The sequence below is a fragment of the Sus scrofa genome, chromosome 8 (genome assembly GCF_000003025.6).
Source record: "Sus scrofa isolate TJ Tabasco breed Duroc chromosome 8, Sscrofa11.1, whole genome shotgun sequence".
Taxonomy (NCBI): Eukaryota; Metazoa; Chordata; class Mammalia; order Artiodactyla; family Suidae; genus Sus; species Sus scrofa.
Genome location: NC_010450.4, coordinates 84,151,664 through 84,174,774, shown reverse-complemented (window position 1 = coordinate 84,174,774; position 23,111 = coordinate 84,151,664). Strand labels below are relative to the sequence as shown.

General features: G+C 42.4%; 1 protein-coding gene across 1 annotated transcript in view; it reads right to left on the bottom strand.

Annotated features, from left to right (window-relative positions):
* The window catches only part of FREM3 (FRAS1 related extracellular matrix 3), a 56,369-nt gene that overhangs the window by 3,777 nt on the left and 29,481 nt on the right, over positions 1 to 23,111 (bottom strand). The window contains 5 exon segments of the mRNA XM_021101551.1: positions 971 to 1,120; positions 12,210 to 12,286; positions 12,288 to 12,453; positions 19,709 to 19,834; positions 21,751 to 21,981. Coding sequence (XP_020957210.1) covers positions 971 to 1,120; positions 12,210 to 12,286; positions 12,288 to 12,453; positions 19,709 to 19,834; positions 21,751 to 21,981 — 750 coding nt within the window.

Here is a 23,111-nt window from a genome sequence, read left to right as displayed (position 1 = left end):
GTTGAAGCCAAGGAAAATGCCAGAGAATCAGACCTGAAACACTCCCGCCCTCCCAGGGGTTAACAGGTGCCTGGATTCTCCCAGGAGTTGACCTGCTCAGCCACCACAGGTATACCTTGATCTGAAATAGTGTTGATAAGCAACTTAAGCATCTGCAAATACTCTCAACTTTGAAAAATTAATTTAGGTCAAAGCAAGCGGTTAAATGAATGAATCATACGGCTGCTATTCGAACATTCTGTAGACCAGCAGAAGTCACTCTATGTGCCCAGGTGGGAGAAACGTTAAATCAGAGCCCATCAACAAAGACTAGACATGCTGCACTTACAGACTAGACATTGCCCTAAACACATACCATCATAACAATACTTTTTCTGTTACGTTTTCAAATCAGCTGCTTTTGGAGTTCCTGTCATAGCTCAACAGCTTAAGAACCCGACCAGAATCCCTGAAGGTGTGGGTTTGATCCAGGGCCTCACTCAGTGTTAAAGATCCAGCATTGCCGTGATGAACTGTGGTGTCGGCCTACAAGCTGCAGCTCTGATTCAGCCCCTAGCCTGGGAACTTCCAAAGGCCAAAGGTGCAGCCCTAAAGACAAAAAAAAACCAAAAAACAAGAAAACAAAACAAAACAATCAGCTGCTTTTGTTTCATATTCCCTTCCAATTGCTTATGTGCCCTTCACAAAATGAGACCTGTGCCCTCTCACAAAATGAGACAAATCAGCTCTTGTTTGGGGAAAGATGGTGGGAATTGAGGAGGCTTTTTCTCAAGAGAGAATTGCTGTTCATGTTGTGGGACAGTCCAGCCGGGGGTCTGAATTCGGGGACTGTTGCTGTGCCTTTTCCCATTTAAATCTTTTTCTTTTTTTAAAGGTTATACTCCATTTACATTTATTATAAACTATTGGCTATTTCCCCATGTTGTACAATATATCCCTGTAGCTTGTTTTATTTAAATGGCCCACTCACCTTCTGCTGAGGCTGGCTCTGTTCTCCTGGAGCGCACGGTGACCGAGGACGCTTGGGAAAGGTCGGTGCCTGTCCTTCGTACACAAACCTCCACGGAGCCAGCACTTTCGTCGATGTGATACTCAGCATCCTCAAAGCACAGGGCAGGCTCTAGGGAGACACGAAAGGACAAACTAAGAAGGCATCAGCCTCCCAGGCCGCCATCTCCTCTGGCCCTGCATGAGCCTGAGTGTTGGCTTTAATCATCAGACTTGGCAGATCCCACAGGCTTGAGGAGAAACAAACCACATCAAGGAGTCCCATGACATGGCTGTGACTCCAAGAAGCGCAGTGAGAGCAGATCAGAATTGCATGCATTTTTCTATTTTAAGAAATATCTGTCGCATAAAGAAATTTTCCATTTGGGGAAAACTGGCCAACTAGCTGTAACTCAGGCAAATCAGCTCTTGTTTGGGGAAAGATGGTGGGAATTGAGGAGGCTTTTTCTCAAGAGAGAATTGCTGTTCATGTTGTGGGACAGTCCAGCCGGGGGTCTGAATTCGGGGACTGTTGCTGTGCCTTTTCCCATAATATTCGCTTCTCACAAAGACAGACAGAAATCCCCAGCATCACAGCAGCTGAGATGGCAGAGATGCTGCCCTCAGAGGCAGAGAATGCGCCCCCTAGAAAGAAGGCTGCAGGCAGCCAGGGTGGGTGCCAGGCTCTAAGGGCAGATGGACAGGAAGAACACTTGAATGGGAGGAAACATTTGACAGTGAGGACATCAAGATTTGGCCAAGCAGACATCCTCATCATATCCCGTTCTCCCCATTCCAAAAGGCAGCCTAGGCACTTAGCTGACTCTTCAAAGCTTACTCAAGCTTTAGCTGTTACACTAGCTGTACCATCATGAAAAAGGTTTTGAGGAGTTCCCTCGTGGTCTAGTGGTTGACGATCTGGTGTCACTGCTGTGGTGCAGGTTTGATCCCTGGCCTGGGAATTTTCTTATGTCTAGGGCAAAGCCAAAAAGAAAGAAAGAAAGAGAGAGAAAAAGAGAGAGAAAAAGAAAAGAAAGAAAGAAAGAAGGAAAGAAAGAAAGAAAGAAAGAAAGAAAGAAAGAAAGAAAGAAAGAAAGAAAGAAAGAAAGAAAGAGGGAGGGAGGGAAGGAAGGAAGGAGGAGAGAAAAAGGTTTTGAAATGAATGTTTTTCTTTGAATTATGAAATATGGAGGCAAAGACAGGTCATCACCAGACAGCAGCAGCTTCACCATGAGGGGAAGGACCCCAGAGAGAGTGAACAGAAAACCAACATTACAGAGCTAATACTTTGCAAGCACAATGCGACATAGAAACACACAGGAATGAGTTATAAATTTTGGAAGGTAGAAACCCAATTTACTCAGTACTATTTTTCAGGATATCTCTTAGTAGATCTCTTCATGCTGCGGAAAGGTTTACTAAAAGTCTGACTGTGGTACCAAGAGCTCTCACACTCTGAACTGAATTGGTTATTTCAGGAGTCACCCCGTACTACACCTCACCCTGTGCCTAGTCTTAGTGACACTAAACAGCCCACTACGCCTCCAGCTCAGCATGTAGCTGTGGCCCCCATCTTTGCCGGGGGTGTTCTCTGAGCTGGAACCCCCTTCCACACACTTCTCCTCCTCATTCTGTAAGGCCTTGATTAAGAGCTACCCCCTCTGGGAGGCCACTCTCTGTCCCGTGCTCCCCTGACACTTTGCATAGCTCTGTACCTGCCCTGACAGGTCCCCTTGCTACTGGCCCTCTTCAGGTGCACTGTGGCTGGAGGCCTGCTCTCAGAGAAGGGTGGTGGTTCTCCTCTTTCTGACCCAGGGGTTTCACTCCATCTCCGAGTTATTGCTGGTGGAAGATTCTGATACCAGCAAGCTTGGGACAGGAAAGAGGGAGGAGCAGGAAAGGTCTTTCTAGGTGGGCTTGGTCATGGTGCTTACACTCCCAGGTCCTAGTAGATGGAAGAAAGCAGATTCTGTTCCTCATTGGGCACTTTTCTGTGTTCTCTGAAGATCTGTCACTCCCAGAGTTGGGTGTTTCTCGTCACAAGTCCCTTAACGGCAGCTCTATTCCAGCTGGTCACCTAGTCCTTTCTCAACCATGAGCACTTGGCAGTGCTTCTTCTGGGGTCTGTTCGTCCCTCTAGATGGCACTTGGACAGGACCTTATACAGGTGCATCCTGGCTCTCCCCTGCGTGCATGGCTCTCATCCGGTCCAGGTCCCGGCAACCCTTCTGCATCCTTTGCCTTGATAAACCCTAGGCATACTGCCCAATCCCAGTGCAGTCTCTCCTTTTCTTACGCATCCATCAAAGCAGCCAATCAACTTATCTCCCACACTGAGATTTTCCAGGTGGAGCCAGTTCTCAGTTCACTGTATCCTCCACACTGTAGGTGACACACATTACACTTTCCACACGGTCTCCTTAGAAGCCCCTCTCATGATTTAGCACCACCTTGCAAAGCTAAAATATTAAGGCCAGCATTCTAACACACTGTTCTGTGTTTTTAGCAGACAGAGACCACATTCCACATGTCTTTATATCCTTAGAAAGACACTGCTGGTGTATTATAAGCATTCCAGAGTTCGTCCAGTGGCTACTTTTAAATCACTTCTGATACACATCAAACTTATTACAAAAGCTTTTCCCTTTTTTCTTTTTCTACCACCCCACAGCACATGGAAGTTTTTCCCAGGACAGAGATCAGATCTGAGCCATAGTTTCGACCTACACCACAGCTGCAGCAACGCCAGATCCCTCAATGCACTTTTCCAGGCCAGGGGGTTGAACCTGGGTTCTGGCGCTGCAGACACACTGCCAATCCCATTGTGCCACAGGGGGAACTCCAATAAAAGCTTTAAAATTTTTTTCTAAAAAAGTTTTATTGGGAGTTCCCGTCATGGCGCAGTGGTTAACAAATCCGAATAGGGACCCTGAGGTTGCGGGTTCGATCCCTGGCCTCACTTAGTGGGTTAAACATCTGGCGTTGCCTTAAGCTGTGGTGTAGGTCGCAGACATGGCTCAGATCCCGTGTTGCTGTGGCTGTGGTGTAGGCCGGCAGCCACAGCTCCGATTAGACCGCTAGCCTGGGAACTTTCATATGCCACGGGTGTGGCCCTCAAAAGACAAAAAAAAAAAAAAAAAAAAAAAAAAGTTTTATTGAACTATAGTTAATTCAAAATGTTATAATTTCTACCACATGACAAAGTGATCCAGCTGTATATATACACACATATCCATTCTTTTTCATATTCTTTTCCCATATAGATTATCACAGCATATTGGGTAGGGTTCCCTGTGCTATACAGCAGGTCCCCACTAGGTAACTCTTCCATAATTTTAACTCAGGCCTTCTGATATATATTGAACTTATTACAAAAGCTTTTTTTTTTTTTTAAAGTTGGGACAAAGTGATCTGCTTTTTTTTTTTTTTTTTTTTTAGCGAGAAATTACTCTGTGTAGTATTGAGGAAGGGAGAGAAGTAAGAAAGATAAAAAAGAAAATACTTGAGTTATGTCGTTCATAGGAAAAAAATGTAAGAATCAAACCCCTCTGAATATAGCAAGATACAAGAGGTAAGAGAAGGAAGGTGTCACGTAGAAGAAAAATTGAGACTCTTCTGAGATGCTCTGAATGTTGAGCATCAGGGACTCTGTTGACCTAGAGAAAAGAGCTGCTCTGCAGCCCAGCAGTATCTCCAAGTCTCCTCACTCCAGTTCTGTCTAAAAAAATGAGATACGGGCAATAATTCTTAAGAGCGGCAATTACGAGAGCATGGTGTTCTGACCACCTCATTCTCACAAGAAATGGATTCCACAGCCATTGATGGGTTTCTATCTCCTTTAAAAGAGAATGTTTTTGGGAGTTCCCATTGTGGCTCAGTGGAAATGAATCTGACTAGTATCCATGAGGACACAGGTTCGATCCATGACCTCACTCAGTGGGTTAAGGAAGAATGTTCTTTAAATAGAAATAAGGAAAAGAAATATGACAAGGTGGGAAGTGAAGTTTTCACAATTGATATGACCATCGTTTAAAAATGAGCTCGATGTCCAGTTTCATGCCAAGATCCAAAACGGACTTGCTGGTGAAGTGACAAAAATACTGTTGTCAAAAGATGGAAGATTAGAAATTTTTTTTTTCAGTTTCCTCAGAAGAGAAAATAGATTCTAGAAACAAATTGGTAAGCTTAATCTCTAGAAAAATTCTAGAAGAGATTATTTAAACAGTTTCAGAATTTTTATAAAAGAAAGAAGTAATTTAAACAGTATCAGTTCTTTACCATCTGATTTCCTGAAATTAAATTTTTTTTAGTTTGGTTAAACAGACATCTAATGAGCATTTTCTACGCCTGCTTTCTTTTTTCTTTTTTTTGGCCATGGCATGTGGCGGCTTGATGTGAAAGCACCAAACCCTAACCAATAGACCACCAGAGAACTCTCATTTTGGCCAATTCTTAATCTTCATCTTACTTGGCCTATTGACAGCATTTAACACAGTTAATTAATCTCTTCGGTTTTTTCTTTCTTTTTTTTAGGGCCACACCCATGACTTGCGGAGAGTCCCAGGTTAGTGGTCCAATCAGAGCTATAGTTGCCAGCCTATGCCACACCAACAGCAACTTGGGCTCCAAGCCAAGTCCAAGACTACATCATAGCTCATAGCAACACTGGATCCTTAACCCACTGAGCAAGGCCTGGGATTGAACCCATGTCCTCACGAATACTAGTTGGTTTCATTACCGCTAAGCCACAATGAGGACTCCCACAGCAACATTATTAACCACAATTTTTAAAAAGTTGGATGTGCTGATTTCACCAAAATGACACTTTGCTTCTGTGCAATTTTTCCTTACAATGTCTTCTGAAATCTATCATCATTCTGTGACATGCCTATTTAATGACAATGATAATCTTTATAGGTAAATTTCATGCATGTTATACAAATCTTACTGCCTCAGGACAAAACTAACAGCCCTCTGTGAAACTGAATTATCAGTTTTTTGGGGGGCAGATAAGAGTTTTCAAATCACATATTGGAAATGGAAAGGAACGTCTTCAGCAGATAAGCAGAGAACTGCTATAGTGTTTACATACAGGCCAAATACATAACGCTAATTAACAAGTGACCTTAATTTCAACCTTGCCCCTGTCACAGGGTGAGTGGGTGCTAGCTAGGGTCTCAGGCCAGATGAATGCACATAAAGCCCGCCATGCATATTCATTCAGTTAACATTTATTGGCCATATCCTGTGGCCTCTGCCCTCATGGAGTTGATGTGTGTTTTCCCTGGTTTTCATGGCAGTGCAGGGCCAGGGGCCTTGGGTTGTTAGGTTGCTTCTGCCCCTGTGTGATACCTTTTCTTAGCACTGCTCCATGATAGCTGCCTTTACAGAGATATTCCTGCAGGTGACCCATTTGACAAGGGAATATCTGATCTCTGTTTAAGGGAACAGAACATTTCCCAGAGTCTAGCTAATAGAAAGAAATCATTTCATCCCAGTTCTAACCCTTGAGCTGCTTGGCTGTACCTGCACCATGCAGAAGCAGAAGTTCCCAGGCCAGGGATGGAACACGTGCTACTGCAGCAACCGGAGCCACTGTAGTGATATCACCCGATCCTTAACCTGCTGAGTCAGGAAACTCTCAGGCTGGGCTATATCTTTAAGTTGCTGGATATGGTGTCACCACTTGGCCTAAAGGAAAACATGCTTTTACTGCAAGATGATGGACTTGACACTTCAGAACAAAGTATTATTGGTATTTAACAAGTGCTCAGACTGTGGCAAATTATACATAAAATACCAACCCTGGAGAATGAGTGTGTGCTTCCCCCAATTTTTTTCAAGTAGTCCATTTCATAGGACACATTTTTTATTCTTGGCTGAAAGGATGCCTGATTTCTTTTATTTTTATTTTTTATTTGTCTTTTCTAGGGCCGCACCCACGGCATATGGAGATTTCCAGGCTAGGGGTCCAATCAGAGCTGCAGCTGCCGACCTACGCCAGAGCCACAGCAATGTGGGATCCAAGCTGCATCTGCAACTTACACCACAGCTCACAGCAATGCTGGATCCTCAACCCACTGAGTGAGGCCAGGGAGCGAACTTGCAACCTCATGGTTCCGAGTTGGATTTATTAACTACTGAGCCATGATGGGAACTTCCAAGGACGCCTAATTTCTGAGATACACCATGTGTTAGGATTTGATCAATGTTTAATGCTTACTCTGAGTTAGGGAAGCTGTCATTTCACATCAGTATCTCAAAAGATTCTCATCATATATGGTTGTTTCCTCAAGGCAAGAATAACATGGCACCATTCCAAGGAACCATCAGCATCATGAATGGCAAACTCTGGGCACATCTTTAGAGATTAAAGCCGAAGTAGCACCCACAGAAGTCATTCAAGGCCAGCAGCTAAATGAGCACCTCTTCAGGGTTCTTGAACTGGAGGATGGAGAATGGAGGACATCACATCTTTCTAGTTTACAGAACTAATACCTGGCCTGAAATAGCATTAATTCCAACCAGGGAGACTGAAATGTTACAGGGTGATCCCTCAGGAGAGCCAAACTGGGCTCAATGGAATGTGACCTTGGAGGTCCAAGAAAGTGGGGCTAGGTTCGTATGATCACATCTGTAGCATAACCAAATTTTTCAGCTCAAGTTCACTCTGCATGGAAAGAGAACGCATCCAAGTGAACTTAAAAAATGGACTGTTTTCAGCCACGATAAGAAAAAGACTCTTTTGACTATGGACCTTGGGGGCCTAGGACCCTCAAGATAGAGGTGGTTCTATTAACTTGATAGTGCTGCTAGGGTCCCACGCTCATCAAATAATATCCTGGTTATGAAGTCAAAGTCCTTGTGGACTCTCTTTTAAGGCGAGGATAACAATCAGAGCATGCTGGTTTTTGGATTGTTTTTGTTTTTGTTTTTTTCTTTCAAAGCGTAGAAAAGTACTAGATCCTCGATAAATGTTACAGACTCTGAATGCAAATTCCCTGGATCCAATAACTACCATCAGTGACTTGCTCAGAAATGCATGTGGCAATTAATAAGCCAGTTTGCACTGAAGAAAGACTCTTCTATCACTATTTCTGTATGTGATTTTTTCTTCCATTAAAAAGTCTTCATGGGAGTTCCCATTGCGGTGCAGCAGAAATGAATCTGACTAGTATCCATGAGCATTTGGGTTCGATCCCTGGCCTTGCTCAGTGGGTCTCAGATCTGGCTTTGCTGTGGCTGTGGCATACACCAGCAGCTGCAGCTCTGATTCAACCCCTAGCCTGGGAACTTTCACATGCTGCACCTGAGGCCCTAAAAAACAAAAAGCCTTCCTGAATTTGAGAATAATCTAATTAAAGATCAAGTCAAATAAAATAGAAGGCAAGGGAAAGAGCTTATTTGACTTTTGGGTCTTATACTAAGCACAAGGCAGGCCACTATGAATGTTTCTTGAAAGAATTAATTACTTGATAAGAATCTACTAAAACCATTTAAAACAATATTGGAAGCAAAAAATTCTGTGTACTGAATTTAGTGTTAATTTTCCTCCTTTATTGGCTGTATTGTTTTCCTTCATTTTATATATGACACTGGAGATTTTAACAATTTCTGAATAAAAAAATATTTAACACTAAGGTGTATTTTTATTTTTTATTTTTTTAAATCGAAGTTCCTGGGCCAGGGACTGAAACCAAGCCACAGGTTCAACCCATGCATGCAGCAACACTAGATCCTTTCACCCACTGCAGCTATGCTGGGGATGGAACCCGTGCCTCTGTAGTGACCCGAGCCATCGAAGTCAGGTTTTCAGCCCAGTGTGCCACAGCAGGAACTCCTAAAACAATTAAGGTTTTAAAGTAAAAAAAAAAAAAAAAATGTCAGGGCTCAAGGAGAAAATATGTCCTCAAGAAACAGACATTAAAACTTTTATTTAGGAGTTCTCTTGGAGTGCAGGCGGTTAAGGATCTGGCATTGTCACTGCTGTGGCTCTGGTTACAGTTTCGGTTTGATCCCTGGCTCAGGAACTTCTGCATGCCATGGGCGTGGCTCCCCAAAAGACTTCCATTTATTTCTGTACATTCCTGACTTTAGCTATTTCTGCAGGTGAGTCCAGTTTATCCCATCTTACTTTGCTGTTCACATGACTTTGTAGTTCATGGAGTGCTATATCCCTGGGAGAACGCACTTTAAGTGTTCCTGGCTTTAAACCTCCTCATTTTATGGATTGGGAAACTGAGCCCAATAGCTCTGCCTGCCCACGGTTACCTGGGGAGGCGAGGGTGTGCAGGCTGTGCTCACACAATCATTCCCCTTTCCTATTCTCCTCCTTTTCTCCCCCATTTTTTCCTTTGTGTACTTGGACCAATAACTAGGTCCAGCAGAGAATGAGAAGGGATATTACAGTGGCATCACTCTTGGGCTTTAGGAAAAGTAAGGCAGTGAAGGGGAAAGGGATTTCAAACTATATACAGATTTCAACTTTTTCATGTTAACTCCTCATCACCATAGAAAACTGAGAATTGGTCATAAAGGGAAAGAGTCATTATGAGGAAGAGCATGTAGAATAATGTAAAAAATATCCCTGTCTCCTTAACTTTGCTTCTTTCTCTTTCCATTTTGTCTGGTTAACAACCTCTCGGTTTCTAGAATTTGATCCAGACAAACCTTTCCTAGCCTTGCTCAGAAAGAGACAGGTGCTCTAGCTATAATCCTAACTATAACTCTGGTATTTAAAAAAGATCTTTCAATTAGACTCATTTGGGGGGCTGCACTTGCAGCATGCAGAGGTTCCCAGGCCAGGGATCAAACCTGGGCCGTAGGAGTGACCTGAGCCACAGTGATGCTGGATCCTTAAACGCTAGGCACCAGGGAACTCCTCAATTAGGCTTTAAAAACTACGTAACCCCATGTTGTCCTCCTTTCCTTTCAGTGTTTCCTTTTTTTTTTTCTTTTTGCCATTTCTTGGGCTGTTCCCACGGCATATGGAGATTCCCAGGCTAGGGGTCTAATCGGAGCTGTAGCCGCTGGTCTACACCAGAGCCACAGCAATGCGGGATCCCAGCCACGTTTGCAACCTACACCACAGGTCACGGCATGCCAGATCCTTAACCCACTGAGCAAGGCCAGGGATAGAACCCGCAACCTCATGGTTCCTGGTCGGATTCGTTAACCACTGCGCCATAACAGGAACTCCTCCTTTCAGTGTTTCTATTCCTCTATTTACTTCTCATGTTTATTCAACAGACTAGACAATGCAGTGATTTTTCACAATCTCAAACAGCTAAATTTACTCAGATCCTCCTCTTCTGTGGGGAAAACAACATAATTTATATATAAGACTGTGACGGAGTTCCTGCTGTGGTGCAGTGGGTTAAGGATCCAGCATTGCTGCAGCGATGGCATAGGTCTCAGCTGCAGCTTGAATTCAATCCTACCCTGGGGAATTCCATGTGCTGTGGATGAGGCCAAAACCAACCAACCAACCAACCAACCAACCAAGATTGTACTGAAACCTTTTTCTTTCCAAAAAAAATTAGATAAGATTGTTAGTAGATACTCCCTACTATCTCTGTGGTTTAACTGAGAATATAATACAAATTCTAAATTTCTATGGCGCATACCGAAATTTCATGCACATCATTTTAAGAAAAACAATTGTAATCTTAATTCCAACGGGGTGATTTTTGAAAAGAAAGTACACAATGAAAAATGCCTAGACTTCAGGTCTATACTTATTCTTAGCCCTTGATACTTATAAAAATATATTTGGGAGCTGAATTTAATCCTTGATGATTTGTTTGTTTGTTTTTAGTGGCGCAAAACTGGTCTATTGTACCATTCTGACATCTTGTCCACAAGGTGTGATATTAACAGGCAAACCCATTGAGGAGAACAAGCTAACTAACTTGACAAAAAGCAAACCAACTTTAACCTCACTCACATTTTCCTTTGTATTTTCTAGAACAATATAATACATGATCAATTTGCCATCCCTAGAAGAGAGTATACACACTCTCCAACCTCAGCTTCATCTGGTTTATCTCTCGACATAGCTCAGTTTCATGGAAGAGCTGTTCTGTATGTATAAATTCACACGCATTTTGGGTGTGTAATAGCAGCCCAGTTTAATCCTTCCCATATCTGAACACAGCAACTCACAGCCTCTCAAATCCCGACAGAGACATGTTTTGTTTTGCTTTTTTTTTTTTTTGGCTGCTCCGCAGCATATAGAATTCCTGGGCTAGGGATCAGATCCCAGCTGCAGTTGTGACCTACTCTGCAGCTGTGGCAACACTGGATCCTTTAACCCACTGTGCCAGGGATCGAATCTGCGGCCTGGTGCTGCAGAGATGCCACCGGGCCTGTTGTGCCACAGCAGGCTCTCCCTGGTAGAGACATGTTTGAAAAATGATACGCTCAACGTCACTGGAGACCCCATAAAATAATCTGATCCTGGCTCCGTCTTTATCAACATTTTCTCTTAAAAGTGCCTCCTGTAGAAAGGGAAATTGAGACCTAAAAAAGTAACACCGGGCTTGGTACTTAGGGAGGGGTCTGGGGGGTGGGAGGGTTTGCTTTGAGGGGTGAGGGGCCCCCTCTTCTTCTCTGGCTGTGAGTTTCAGTAGGGACTGAAGCCAAACTCCCGGCCAGGTGGGGCTAGGAAGAGTGGTCTGCCCATGGCTCCGTGGTACTTGGACCACTTGAAGACTTACGTACTTGTTGTTAGGGCTGCTGAGTGTCCTTATGGGCAGTCTTGGTTGGGTGATCAGATACTTAATCTACGTCCTCTTCTTGCTTCCTTATAAATCTTAGGTCACTTCCCTAGGATGTGCTTTTTTTCCTTCTTTTCTTTGTCTACTGCCCCTGAGGCATATGGAAGTTCCTGGGCCAAGGATTGAATCCGAGCTCCAGCTGTGACCTAGGCTGCAGCTGCAGCAACTCAAGATCCTTAACCCATGACACAGAGAACTCCCTTGGGATGTGCTTTTTAAAAGTTTTAATAAACTCATATACAAATATTTAATTTTTGTATACTGCTGCACTGTCTTTGGTGTTGGTGGTAACTTTGTATGTGAAAGCCACACAGAGCCTTTGGAAAAGGAGCAACATCAAAAATTCCTTTAGTAGCTCATTTAAGCTCGATTTGTCTTTCAACTGGCAAGAGAAAATAAGAGAAGACTGATTTCCAAGAGTGGAAAGCAGGCAATGGGACTCACTGTCATGACGATCCAGCAGGATAATCACCCTGGTGGTGGGGACTTCAGCCCCCAGTTGCCCTCCCGTGGGCAGGGCAACTGAAAGATTCCTCCTCTTCATAAAGGGAGTCGTTGATGATGAGGACCCGGCAGGTGTTCTCAGCCTCATGCTTGTCAAAGTGGAGGAGGCTGGTGTGGTCTTTAGGACGTGAGATGTAGTCAGAGAAAGATAACACTGTGGAAGAAACGGTGCCTGCGGCAGAGCCTACGGCAACAGGAGAGGGAAGCAGACGGTGAGAAGGAATAGGCTTCTGAACAGGAAATCTGTTCCTCACTGGGTCTTCTTTCAAACACTTTTTAGATGATGCTATTTGAATTATGAAGCATGGTTATCTCTTACCATTACAAATGTTAATACTGTCATTAGAAGGCTTTTAAAACCGATCCTGGGGAGGTTCCCGTTGTTGCTCAGTGGAAAAGAATCTGACTAGCATCCATGAGGATGCAGATTCAATCCCTGGCCTCACTCAGTGGGTTAAGGATCCAGCGTTGCTGTGAGCTGTGGTGTAGGTTATAGACGAGGCTCGGATCTGGTGTGGCTGTGGCTGGCAGCTGTAGCTCCGATTTGACCCCTAGCCTGGGACAAAACAAAGAAACAAACAAAAAAATAAAACCAACCTGGTGTTCTGACATGATCCACTGTGTCTGATTTCTTTCATTTAGGACAGTATGTTGGAGATTCATCAGTGTATCAGGATCTTATTCCTTTCTTTTCTTTCTAGGGCTGCGCCTGTGGCATGTGGAAGCTCCCAGGCTAGGGGTCAAATTGGAGCTGCAACTGCCAGCCTAGGCCACAGCTCACGGCACCTCAGGATTCTTAACCCACTGAGCGAGGCCTGGGATCTAACCCACATCCTCAAGGATACTAGTTGGATTTTACCCACTGAGACACAACAGGAACTCCAGGATTTTACTCCTTGTCATTTCTGAATAGTGTTCCCCATTGTGTTGGCGGCACCAGTTTGTTTTTCCACGTACCAATTAATAATGTGGGTTATTTCCAGTTTTTAGCTATTTTGAATAATGCTGCTATGAACACTCAAGTACAGATCTTTGAGTTGGCATATAATTTTTTGTCGTGAATAAATACTTAGGATTGGGGTTTCTGAAATCTAGTACACTGTTTTTATTGTGGTAATATAAACATAACCTAAAATTTATCATCTTAACTATACAGTTAAGTGTATGTAGTTAACTAGAATTGTCTATTCATATTATAAAAGAAATCTCCAGAAATTCTCCATATTGCAAAACAAACTCTGCATCCATTAAACAACTTCCTATTTCCTCCCTGCCACCCCCCCCATGCCAGCCCCCGACAACCACCATTTTACTTTCTGTCTCTGTGAATCTGACTGCTCCAGGTACTTTGTGTAAGTGGAACAGTACAGTATTTGTCTTTTTGTGATGGGCTTACTTCACTAAGCATAATGTCCCTAAGTTCCATCCACGTTGTAGCCTGTGTCAGAATTTCCTTCTTTCTTAAGGCTGAATAATATTTCATTGTATGGATATACAACATTTTGTTTCTCCATTCATCCAGCCACAGATACTCTGGTTGTTTCATCGCTAATGCGAATAGTGTTACTATGCATATGGGTGTGCAAATATCTCTTTATCCTGCTGTATGGCACTGAGAACTGTATCTAGTCACCGATGATGGAGCATGACATAGGACGGTATGAGAGAGGGAAGGTATATGTGTGTGTGTGACCAGGTCACTTTGCTGTACGGTAGAAAACCGACAGAACACTGTCAACCAACTATAATGGAAAAAATAAAAATCATTTAAAGAGAGAAAAAAAAAGACCTTGCTTTCAGTTCTTTCAGAGATATACCCAGAGGTGAGATGGCTGGACCATGCGGTAGTTCTATTTTAAATCTTTTAGGAGCCTCCATACCGTCTTCCATAGTGGTTGTACCATCTCACAATCCCACCAACAACGCAGGTGATTTGGGGGAGGGGCAGTTTAAAAAATATAGCAGCGTGCAGGTTTAGAGCTAAAAGAGTAAAAGGTATTCACAGTATGAAATGACCAAGACCAGTTTTAGGAGACAAAGACGACATAAAAAATATATAACTCTATACACCAAATATGTAATTTTTGTAAAGGGTATTTCCCAGCACACTTTTCCTTAGTAAGGAGCACTGGGGATATGACAATGAGCTTCTGGACAGGACACACTCTAGGTCCAGCAAAGGTCCCTCCTGCTTATAGCTAAGGCACGTACATACACGCACGGAGACACCAACGTCCACCTTCTTCCTAATCGCGTCATAAACACAAATTGACGTCTATGCGTGTGTGCAGCATCTATTCATATAACTTGCTGAAAAATGAGCGTTGTTTCCAAATTGACTTCAGAGGATTTGTTCAGAAAGGCCCCGACTCACCAAATGTTTCAGGATGATTTTTCGATAGAACAGTGTTAGAATTATTAGGGAACAGCAAATGGACTGTTTCGTTATTCGGGGAACCTGGAAAAGGTTAGAGCTGGAGAAATTGATGAGTATAAAAGCTGTTGACTAGGGAAGAGAGCAGAAACCGCTAGAAATGGACAGGCTATAAGAGGGACTATCACTTGCTGGGGAAGCCAGCCACGTTCCAGTGCCAGCCTGTGCGTCCATGACGTCCCCACCCCCACCCCGGAAAGCTTGAAAGTCAGGAAGGAGAGGCTGGTTCTTAGGATGTCCGAGTCAAGAGCCACCAAGGGCTAGAGACAGGCAGTGCCCAACTAAATGAGGTTAAATGACTAGCCATCTAGAAAGCCCACAGAAGAGAAAAGAAACTGTCAGCAAGAACTTTTATGCTCCAGGATATCCAGACACAAAGGAAAAAAAGTCATAAATTCTTGCAAAAATTTTGACTAATTAATAAGCATTGGAATGAATGACTTAAAAAAAAAAGAACCTGAAGTTAAAAAAGAAGTATACATTGGAGAATACACTTTTTAATATTCCCCTACATCTAGAATGCAGAATACTGGTAGCACAGGCAGTGTAAAAAAAAAAAAATCCTTATCATAAACTGCATATTTAACCCCTCAGAATAAATACAAAAGCAAATACACACTAGATGTGCATAGTAAATATCTAATACTATCTTTATTAAGTAGTTATTAACTATCTTTCTCAATATATGTCACCTAGTAAATAGTCAAACTGATTTATCACAGTTCATGAAACAAAAGTGATTGGTATTTTCCCTTTTTCTGTTTAATTTTTTTTTCAGCTGACTGATCCACTATTTGAAATAGACACGCATTTAAATAGGGAGATTTCTGGGTTAAATAAAAGACTGAACTGTAACTCTTTCTGAAAATCATTTGGCTGTGGAACTCCACTAAAACAGAAAGTAAAACAATGTATTTTTAGCAGGCTTTTATTAACAATGAGAATAGATGGGGGAAAAAGTTTAATTACATCTCACTTAATCAAAAAATTCAGTTTACTTAAATGGCTCATTTCTCCTAGGATTCAAAAAAAATTTTTTTTAAATGGATGCACTTATGGCATATGGAAGTTCACAGGCTAGGAACTGAATCTGAGTCTCAGCACTGCAGATGTGGCAATGATGGATACTTCAACCCACTGCACCAGGCAGGGGATCAAACCCACATATCTGCAGTGACCTGAGCTGCTGCAGTCAGATTCTTAACCTATTAACCAAAGGAACTCCTAGGATTTTGGAAATTTTACTTTGGGAAATCATTTGGTAAGTTACATGCAACAATCAAGGACAAGGTATATGTGGAACTCCTGTCGTGGCGCAGTGGAAATGAATCTGACTAGGAACCATGAGGTTGTGGGTTTGATCCCTGGCCTCACTCAGCAGGTTAAGGATCCGGCATTGCCGTGAGCTGTGGTGTAGGCTGCAGATGCAGCTTGGATCTGGCGTTGCTATGGCTGTGGCATAGGTCAGTGGCTACAGCTCCGATGAGACCCCTAGCCTGGGAACCTCCATATGCTGCAGGGGCGGCCCTCAAAATACAAAAGACAAAAAAAAAAAAAAAAAAAAAAAAAAGAACATGGTATATGAAAAAAGCTTGATTTTAATGAAAGCAAGGATCCCTACAAGTTAGAAAATTCTGTTCCGAAAACATCAAATATAACTTGAAATACAAGCTGAGATCTTAGGTGATGATCTGTGCAAATCCCTTGTTTAATAGTGAAGGGTCTCCAAGGTGTATTGAGGTGGGATTTGCAGGTTGTTGTCATAAAGGTGCTTTAGCAATTGGGCTTCAAGCTGGAGGACAATGGAATAATAACTTCAAAATGCTGGGAAATAACTATCACTTTAGAGTTTCAGGACTGCGTGTTCTGATAAACAAGCTTGAGAAGAATCCTTTGTGAGGAATCAAAGGTAAAAGCTCAGGTGCCAAGCACTCTGAGCTGTGCACCAGCTCTTGAACCTGAAGACCTTAGGGCAGGTCCATTGGGGGGTAGCTTTTCCCACCTGAGGAGGAGGCATCCTTGTATTCTGGCTGGTTCACTGCCAGAGTTTTCTGGTTCCTTCTGGTTTGTCCTTCCACAGTGTAGCTCTTTCCAGAGGCAGAGGGATGGTTCCTTCCATTTTAGCAATTACACATCATCTTCCACACTGGGCCGTTTATCACTTCATTTCTACCATTCACAGAATCATCATCTTCCAGACCCTCTGCTTGTGGACAGGGAGTGTGGCGCTAGTACCAGAAGTAGCCCAGCTGGAAGCCTAGGGCAGAGGATGAGGGCATTTTCTCCATCAGCTGCTCTGCCCACCTGCAGCCACTCCCCTGTATGCCTAGACCCCCGTTCCTTATAAGACTCCAACTGGAGCCCCGCATAGACTTGGAAGAGAGAGAGCTGGCACATCCTCCCAGGGAACAACTGGCAAAGACGACCTCAAGGACTACCTCATCTTGTTATTTCCTCTTGCTGCTTTTCCCATATGGGCACTCAGGTAAAACGGAAGCACTGCCAGTGTTACACATAGCTGGCAACTGGTGCCTTCAAAAGGGGAGCCTTAGTCAAAGGATGGACTATAGACAACTCTAAACACACAGCCAAACACATACATGAAGATCTTGAAGCCTGTAGCTGGTTCTGAATATCTCTAAATAAATTGCTTGTTTAGTGCCAACCCCTCTGTCCTCTAGGGCCAAAGGGAATTTATTCTTATTCCTTGTCTCAACCTTGGTACGACTGATGTCTTGGATAGATAATTCTATACGGCAGGGGCTACAATGTGCATTGTCAGAAGTTCACCAAGTGTGAGCATAGATTTTGACAGACAAGATATAGGGAAAGAGGATGGTCAGAGCATATCTAAAAACAGAACTCCAACTCACAATCTGCACAAGTGTAAGAAGTCAAGCCAAAACCTCTGGTAACAATTGGCACCAAATGATCAGGACTTAATAACTTCCAGCTTCTCTAATTTTTGTCCCAGCTTCCAGTTTAGGTTCGACCTGAGAAAGACAAATATATCAATCGCATAGGCTGCCTCCAGCTTCCCCAAGCCAAGAGCCTCCAATCAGGGCATATTTTGAAGCCTTCTCTCTTTTTTCCACCAGAAAGCCTGCCACTTCTTTGCCTGCCTTTGAGTCTCTGCCAAATACAGGTGGCGGACCTTTATCCTACAGTGAGCTCAGAATAAATGAGCCTGTGACATAATAAGTAACGGGCATTTGGTCTTTGTTCCTGTCCCCTGGCACACAGCTCCTAAACCTCTTGGAGTCTTGAAGGGGTATCTTTTTGTATGCTGATGACATGGCTGGTGGCTGGGGCTCCAGAAAGTCTCAGAGCCTCTGATGGGGACTGGTTGCCAAAGCAACCAACTGGGTGATTAGACAGTTGAAACTTCCAGTCCTACCCCCTAACCTCCAGGGAGGAGCAAGGGGCTAGAGGTTAAGTGAATTACTAATGGCCTACACAATGGCCTCCATAAAAACCCCTAGCCAAAGGAGTGTGGAGAGCTTCCAGCTTTCTGCACATGCCGAAAAGCTGAGAGGTTGATGTGCCCAGAGGGAGAATGGACATTCTGTGTCCTTCCCATCTACCTTAGCTTATGCATGGCTTCCATCTGGCCATTCCTGAGTTGTATGCTTTGTAAGAAATCTTAATGTAATAAGTAAACTATTTTCCAGAGCTGAGTCAGCTGTTGTAGAAAATGATCAAACCCAAAGAGGAGGTGGGGAGAACCTCTGATTCTTACCCTGTCGGTCAGAAGCACAGGTGACCACCTGGATTTGCTATTGGCATCTGAAGTGGGTGTAGTCTTTGGGGCCAGAGCCCATAACCTGTGGAGTCTCTATTATTTCCAGGTAGAGAGTGTCAGGATTGAAGAGAATTTTAGGAGGCCCAGTTGGTGACTGCAGAAATTGGAGAATTGCTTGGTGGGAGAAAAGCCTGCACACATCTGTTGTCAGAAGCGTAATGTGCTGGGGGTTTAGGACAGAAATGCTGTAAAATTGGGTTATGATGATCATTATACAACTATAGATGCAGCAAAATTCATTCAGTTAAAAAACAAAAACAAAAAAAATAAAAAAAGAAGTGAAATGTCGCTGTGGGTGTAGAAAAATTTTCATTTGGATGGGTTTCATGTAGGTCCATCATCTTTTGTCTATTACATAGTTCTAATGAGTTAGAAAATACAGCCTTGAGGGAAAGGACACAGGATAGCTAAATATTGACTCTACAGAAGTGGTGAGGTCAGAAAGAATGGGACATTGTTTTGTGGTGTGAGGAAACCTGGGCCCATGATTGGGGGGCATTTTTAGCTATTGGGGGGGTGGCGGGAGGAGAAGAGAGATTGAGTGGTATATATAAACCATTTCACATTGTTTACTATAGGCCATATGACTATTAAAATTGAGAACAGTTTTTATATTGTCTACCAGCATATTAAAGTATTTCATATAAGATGTCTCATTTGACCCTCAGGAATTAAAAATATTTTTAAAATTGAAGTATAGCAGATTTACAATGTTGTGTTAGTTTCAAGTGTACAGCAAAGTGATTCAGTTATACAGACATATGTGTCTCTAATCCTTTGCAGATTCTTCCCCCTTATAGGTTATTACAAGATATTGAAAACACTTCCCTGTGCTATACAGTAGGTCCCTGTTGTTTATCTATTTTACATTTAGTAGTATGCATCTGTTAATCCCAGAGTCCAAATGCATCCCTCCTCCCTCTCCCCTCTGGCAAGTGTAAGTTAGTTTTCTAGGTCTGTACCCTCAAACTTTGTGGGTAGTCACAACAGAGGCTTTTATCCCAGTTTGGACTACAACATTTTCTCCAGATGAGGAGACCAGCTCAGAGGAGTTAGGGTGCCTGCAGAAGGCTGCACAGGTGCCACCATGAAGGGTCCAGGCTTCCCTGTCCTCCCCAAGCACCACCCAGCCACCCCTAGCATCACCACAGTCCTGTACTAAGGACCTTGTTCCTGGTTATCAGTCCCGGCAAAGCCTCATACCTTGATGTGTAGAGCAAATAACAATGAGTTCCTGGCTTGCATCTCCAGACCGTCTTACAGGAATCAAAAGTTCCCCAATGTCTTCCTCTATTCTGTACTCTGCCTCTGGAATAGAAACTGTTGATTCTAGAAAAGATAGAAGTGTTTTCACCAAGACTTAAATTTGATTGGTGATACGGATGGTATTTTAACCTGAGTGGAGATGTACCTAATCTTTGACCCCTGCATTTTCCAACATGATTAAGCGTATGAAATACAGTAAGAACATTTCCTACATTTATCATTGAGTTGAGGAGACCCCTTCCAAAGGTTAAAAATGTGATCTACAGCAAAATGGAAAGGAAAATTGCAGCAATTTGGGGTCTTTTCTTTGAAGTCACATTTTAGGTCTTCTAAATAAAGATCACAGATTTTCCCCCTTGCTTTACTCGTGTTTACTTATTTTTTAAATGCTTTTAATAATTGGAAATCTAGTTCCTTAATGCAAAAAATCTTTTCTTGCTCTATTCAACAATCATTTGCTTCAACCTTTATTGAGTAGATACCATGAGTAAGACACAGGGCTGGCCATTTAACATGTAAAAAAAAAAAAAAAAAAAAAACAACTAGCTACACGTCCTACCCTTAAGTCTTAAAATATTCCCACTGAAAGTTACTGAGCTGGCTGTTTCTGCATGCACTTCTGTTATATTTCTGGTCTCTGTTATGCAGTTTGAGACATATAAATACGCATATATGCATCATCAGAACAGTCACTAAAATACGATGGAATCACGTGTACTATTTTCCTTTGGGCTTTCCAATGTTTTCCAAGCCTTTTCATTAAGTGTGAGTTGCATATTTAAAATAAATGTGTTTTTTTTAAAAAATTAAAATTTGAAGTGGGCTGTTCCTACTCACAGAGTCATGGAAAACTGAAGTAACTGGATCAAATCACATTTAGATCAGATTTCTCCTCTTTGGCATATATTCACAAAGATTCCTCCTCTTGGCGATGGACCCAAGAAGGAAAAATGGCATTTATTTCATTTAATTTTTTTGTCCACACCCTGGGCATGTGGAAGTTCCTGGGTCAGGAATCGAACCTGTGCCACAGCAGCAACCTGAGTCATAGCAGTGACAGTGCTGGATTCTTAACCTGCTCAGCCACCAGGGAACTCTGATTCTTGTGACATTTAACTAGGACTTTTTCCTCAAGAGTTCAGTCATGCACTTTTTGGCAATACTGGAATTATTTCAACTCTCATGATAATCAGTGTGCCTAATTAGCATTTAAATATGAAAACTAAAATATTTTAGAAACTATTCTTCTACTTTCACAAAAAGTGGTAGCAAACAGAACAATCACTAGCTAATTTTTTTCTTTTCTTTTTTTCCTTTTTTATTTTTTATGGTTGCACCCACAGCATATAGAATTTCCCAGGCCGGAAATTGAACATGCACCTCTACAGTGACTGTAGATCCTTAACCCACTGTGCCACAGTGGGAACTCCTAGTTGTTTTTTCTTTTTAATTTCTCTGGGGAGATACTTGTTGAATGAACAAACCAATAAATGGGAAGGAACTGATGAATTCAAGACTGTGATACAGTTATAAGAGAGAACTTTGTGAAACACATGCAAAAATGATTGAGTTGTCTGGCTCCCAGTTGCCATATCTAGGGCAAGGGCTCTGTGATGTCCCCATCTAATCTGGTGGGGAGCTCCAGGAAATTGTGAGAAGATGGTAGGCTGGAATGAGCCCTGAAGATTAGTCATTTGGAGGCAAAGCTTTGTCACATTGAGGGTGCAGAGAACTAAGAATGAGGGCTTGGACACTGGTTAAAGGAAGTTTGGTAAAGTCTTATTTTGATCACCTATATCATTTTTCAAAAATCCTGAGAACAAAGGAAAAATCACTGCCTTGAGATGATTTACTTAATTTTAAATCCTAAATGGTATGGACATGTCCAGTGGCTTATGGAGCCTGGGAGAGCTATACATGCCTGAAAAGACGCAGGGAGCCATGCTGGTGAATAGGCCATGCTAATAGGAAGCACATACCATCTTCAGGATCCACAATTTCAACAGTTGCCCTTTCTGGAAACTCCAGGGCAGCCATGACAGGGTTTGTCAGAATGATCTGGAAGGTCTCAGAAGCCTCATATTCATTGTCAGGTAGAATTCTCACTCTCCACATAGCTGTGGTCTGTCCAGGATTGAACTGGACCTGTATTGAGGACTTTCCTTTAAAATCTTTATCTTTTCCTGCAGTTTCCTCTTTAGTTACGACGCCTAAATAAAAATCAGGAACTCATAAATAGAAACCCAGGTGACTGAAAGGATGTTCTTTCACAGTGGGTTGAAAAGCCGTAGCACAGAAATTGGTTCTTTTAATGTTCCCACAAGACACTTGCCAACTATACTTTTGTGTTTTTTAAAATTGAAGTATAGTTAATTTACAGTACTGTGTTAGTTTCACATGTATAGCAAAGTGATTCAGATATATATACACACACAGATTATTTCCATTAGAGGTTATTACAAAATATTGAATGTAGTTCCCTGTGTCCTACAGTAAATCCTTGTTGCTTCTCTATTTTATATATAGTAGTTTGTATCTGTTGGTTTTGATTTAACATCCCAGTGAATACCTAATGGAGCACAGATACCCGTGTCTCATCACTGTAGTTTTCATTGTGAGGTTTAGATTCGGCAGCTGTTTGAATGTGTGAAATCCAATCATGACCTGACCCCAGCTCTTGTAAAAAGCTTTATCCAAAATGAGATTTGTAGCCTCTTGTGCCATTTGCTCTGTCTCATTCTCAGAGAATCTGATGTCCTGTAGAAGACACCCTCTAAGGTGTGTGAAAATAATTTCCGGGAAAGAAGATCCAGTGTTAACTTTTCAAAACTGTTGAAGAAAGCCCGCGTCAACACTAGTTGGTGACTGAGAATGGATGTCCAATTTTGAAGAGCCTCCCTTGCTCACCTGCTGAAGTGGAGAAAATAAAGCAGAGGGGTGTGTGTCCTCAGCCACAGTTTCTTTTATTTATTTATTTTTTTAATTGAAGTATAGTTCCTATATAATATTATGTAAGTTACAAGTGTACAATATAGTGATTCAGTTTTTAGTTTTATTTATTTATTTTACTGTTTTATCTATTTATTTATTTTTTACATTTTCTAAAATTACTTGAATTTATGATGTGCTTGGGTTGTGATTCACAGTTTTTAAAGGTTATGATCCAGTTCCAGTTATTGTAAAATATTGGCTACATTCCCTGTGTTGTGCAATATATTCTTGTAGTTTATCTCATACCTCATGGTTTATACCTCTTACCCCCTTGCGCCTCTATGGCCCCTTCTTCCTTCCCTATCCCCATGGATAACCACTAGTTCCTTCTCTATACCTGTGAGTCTGC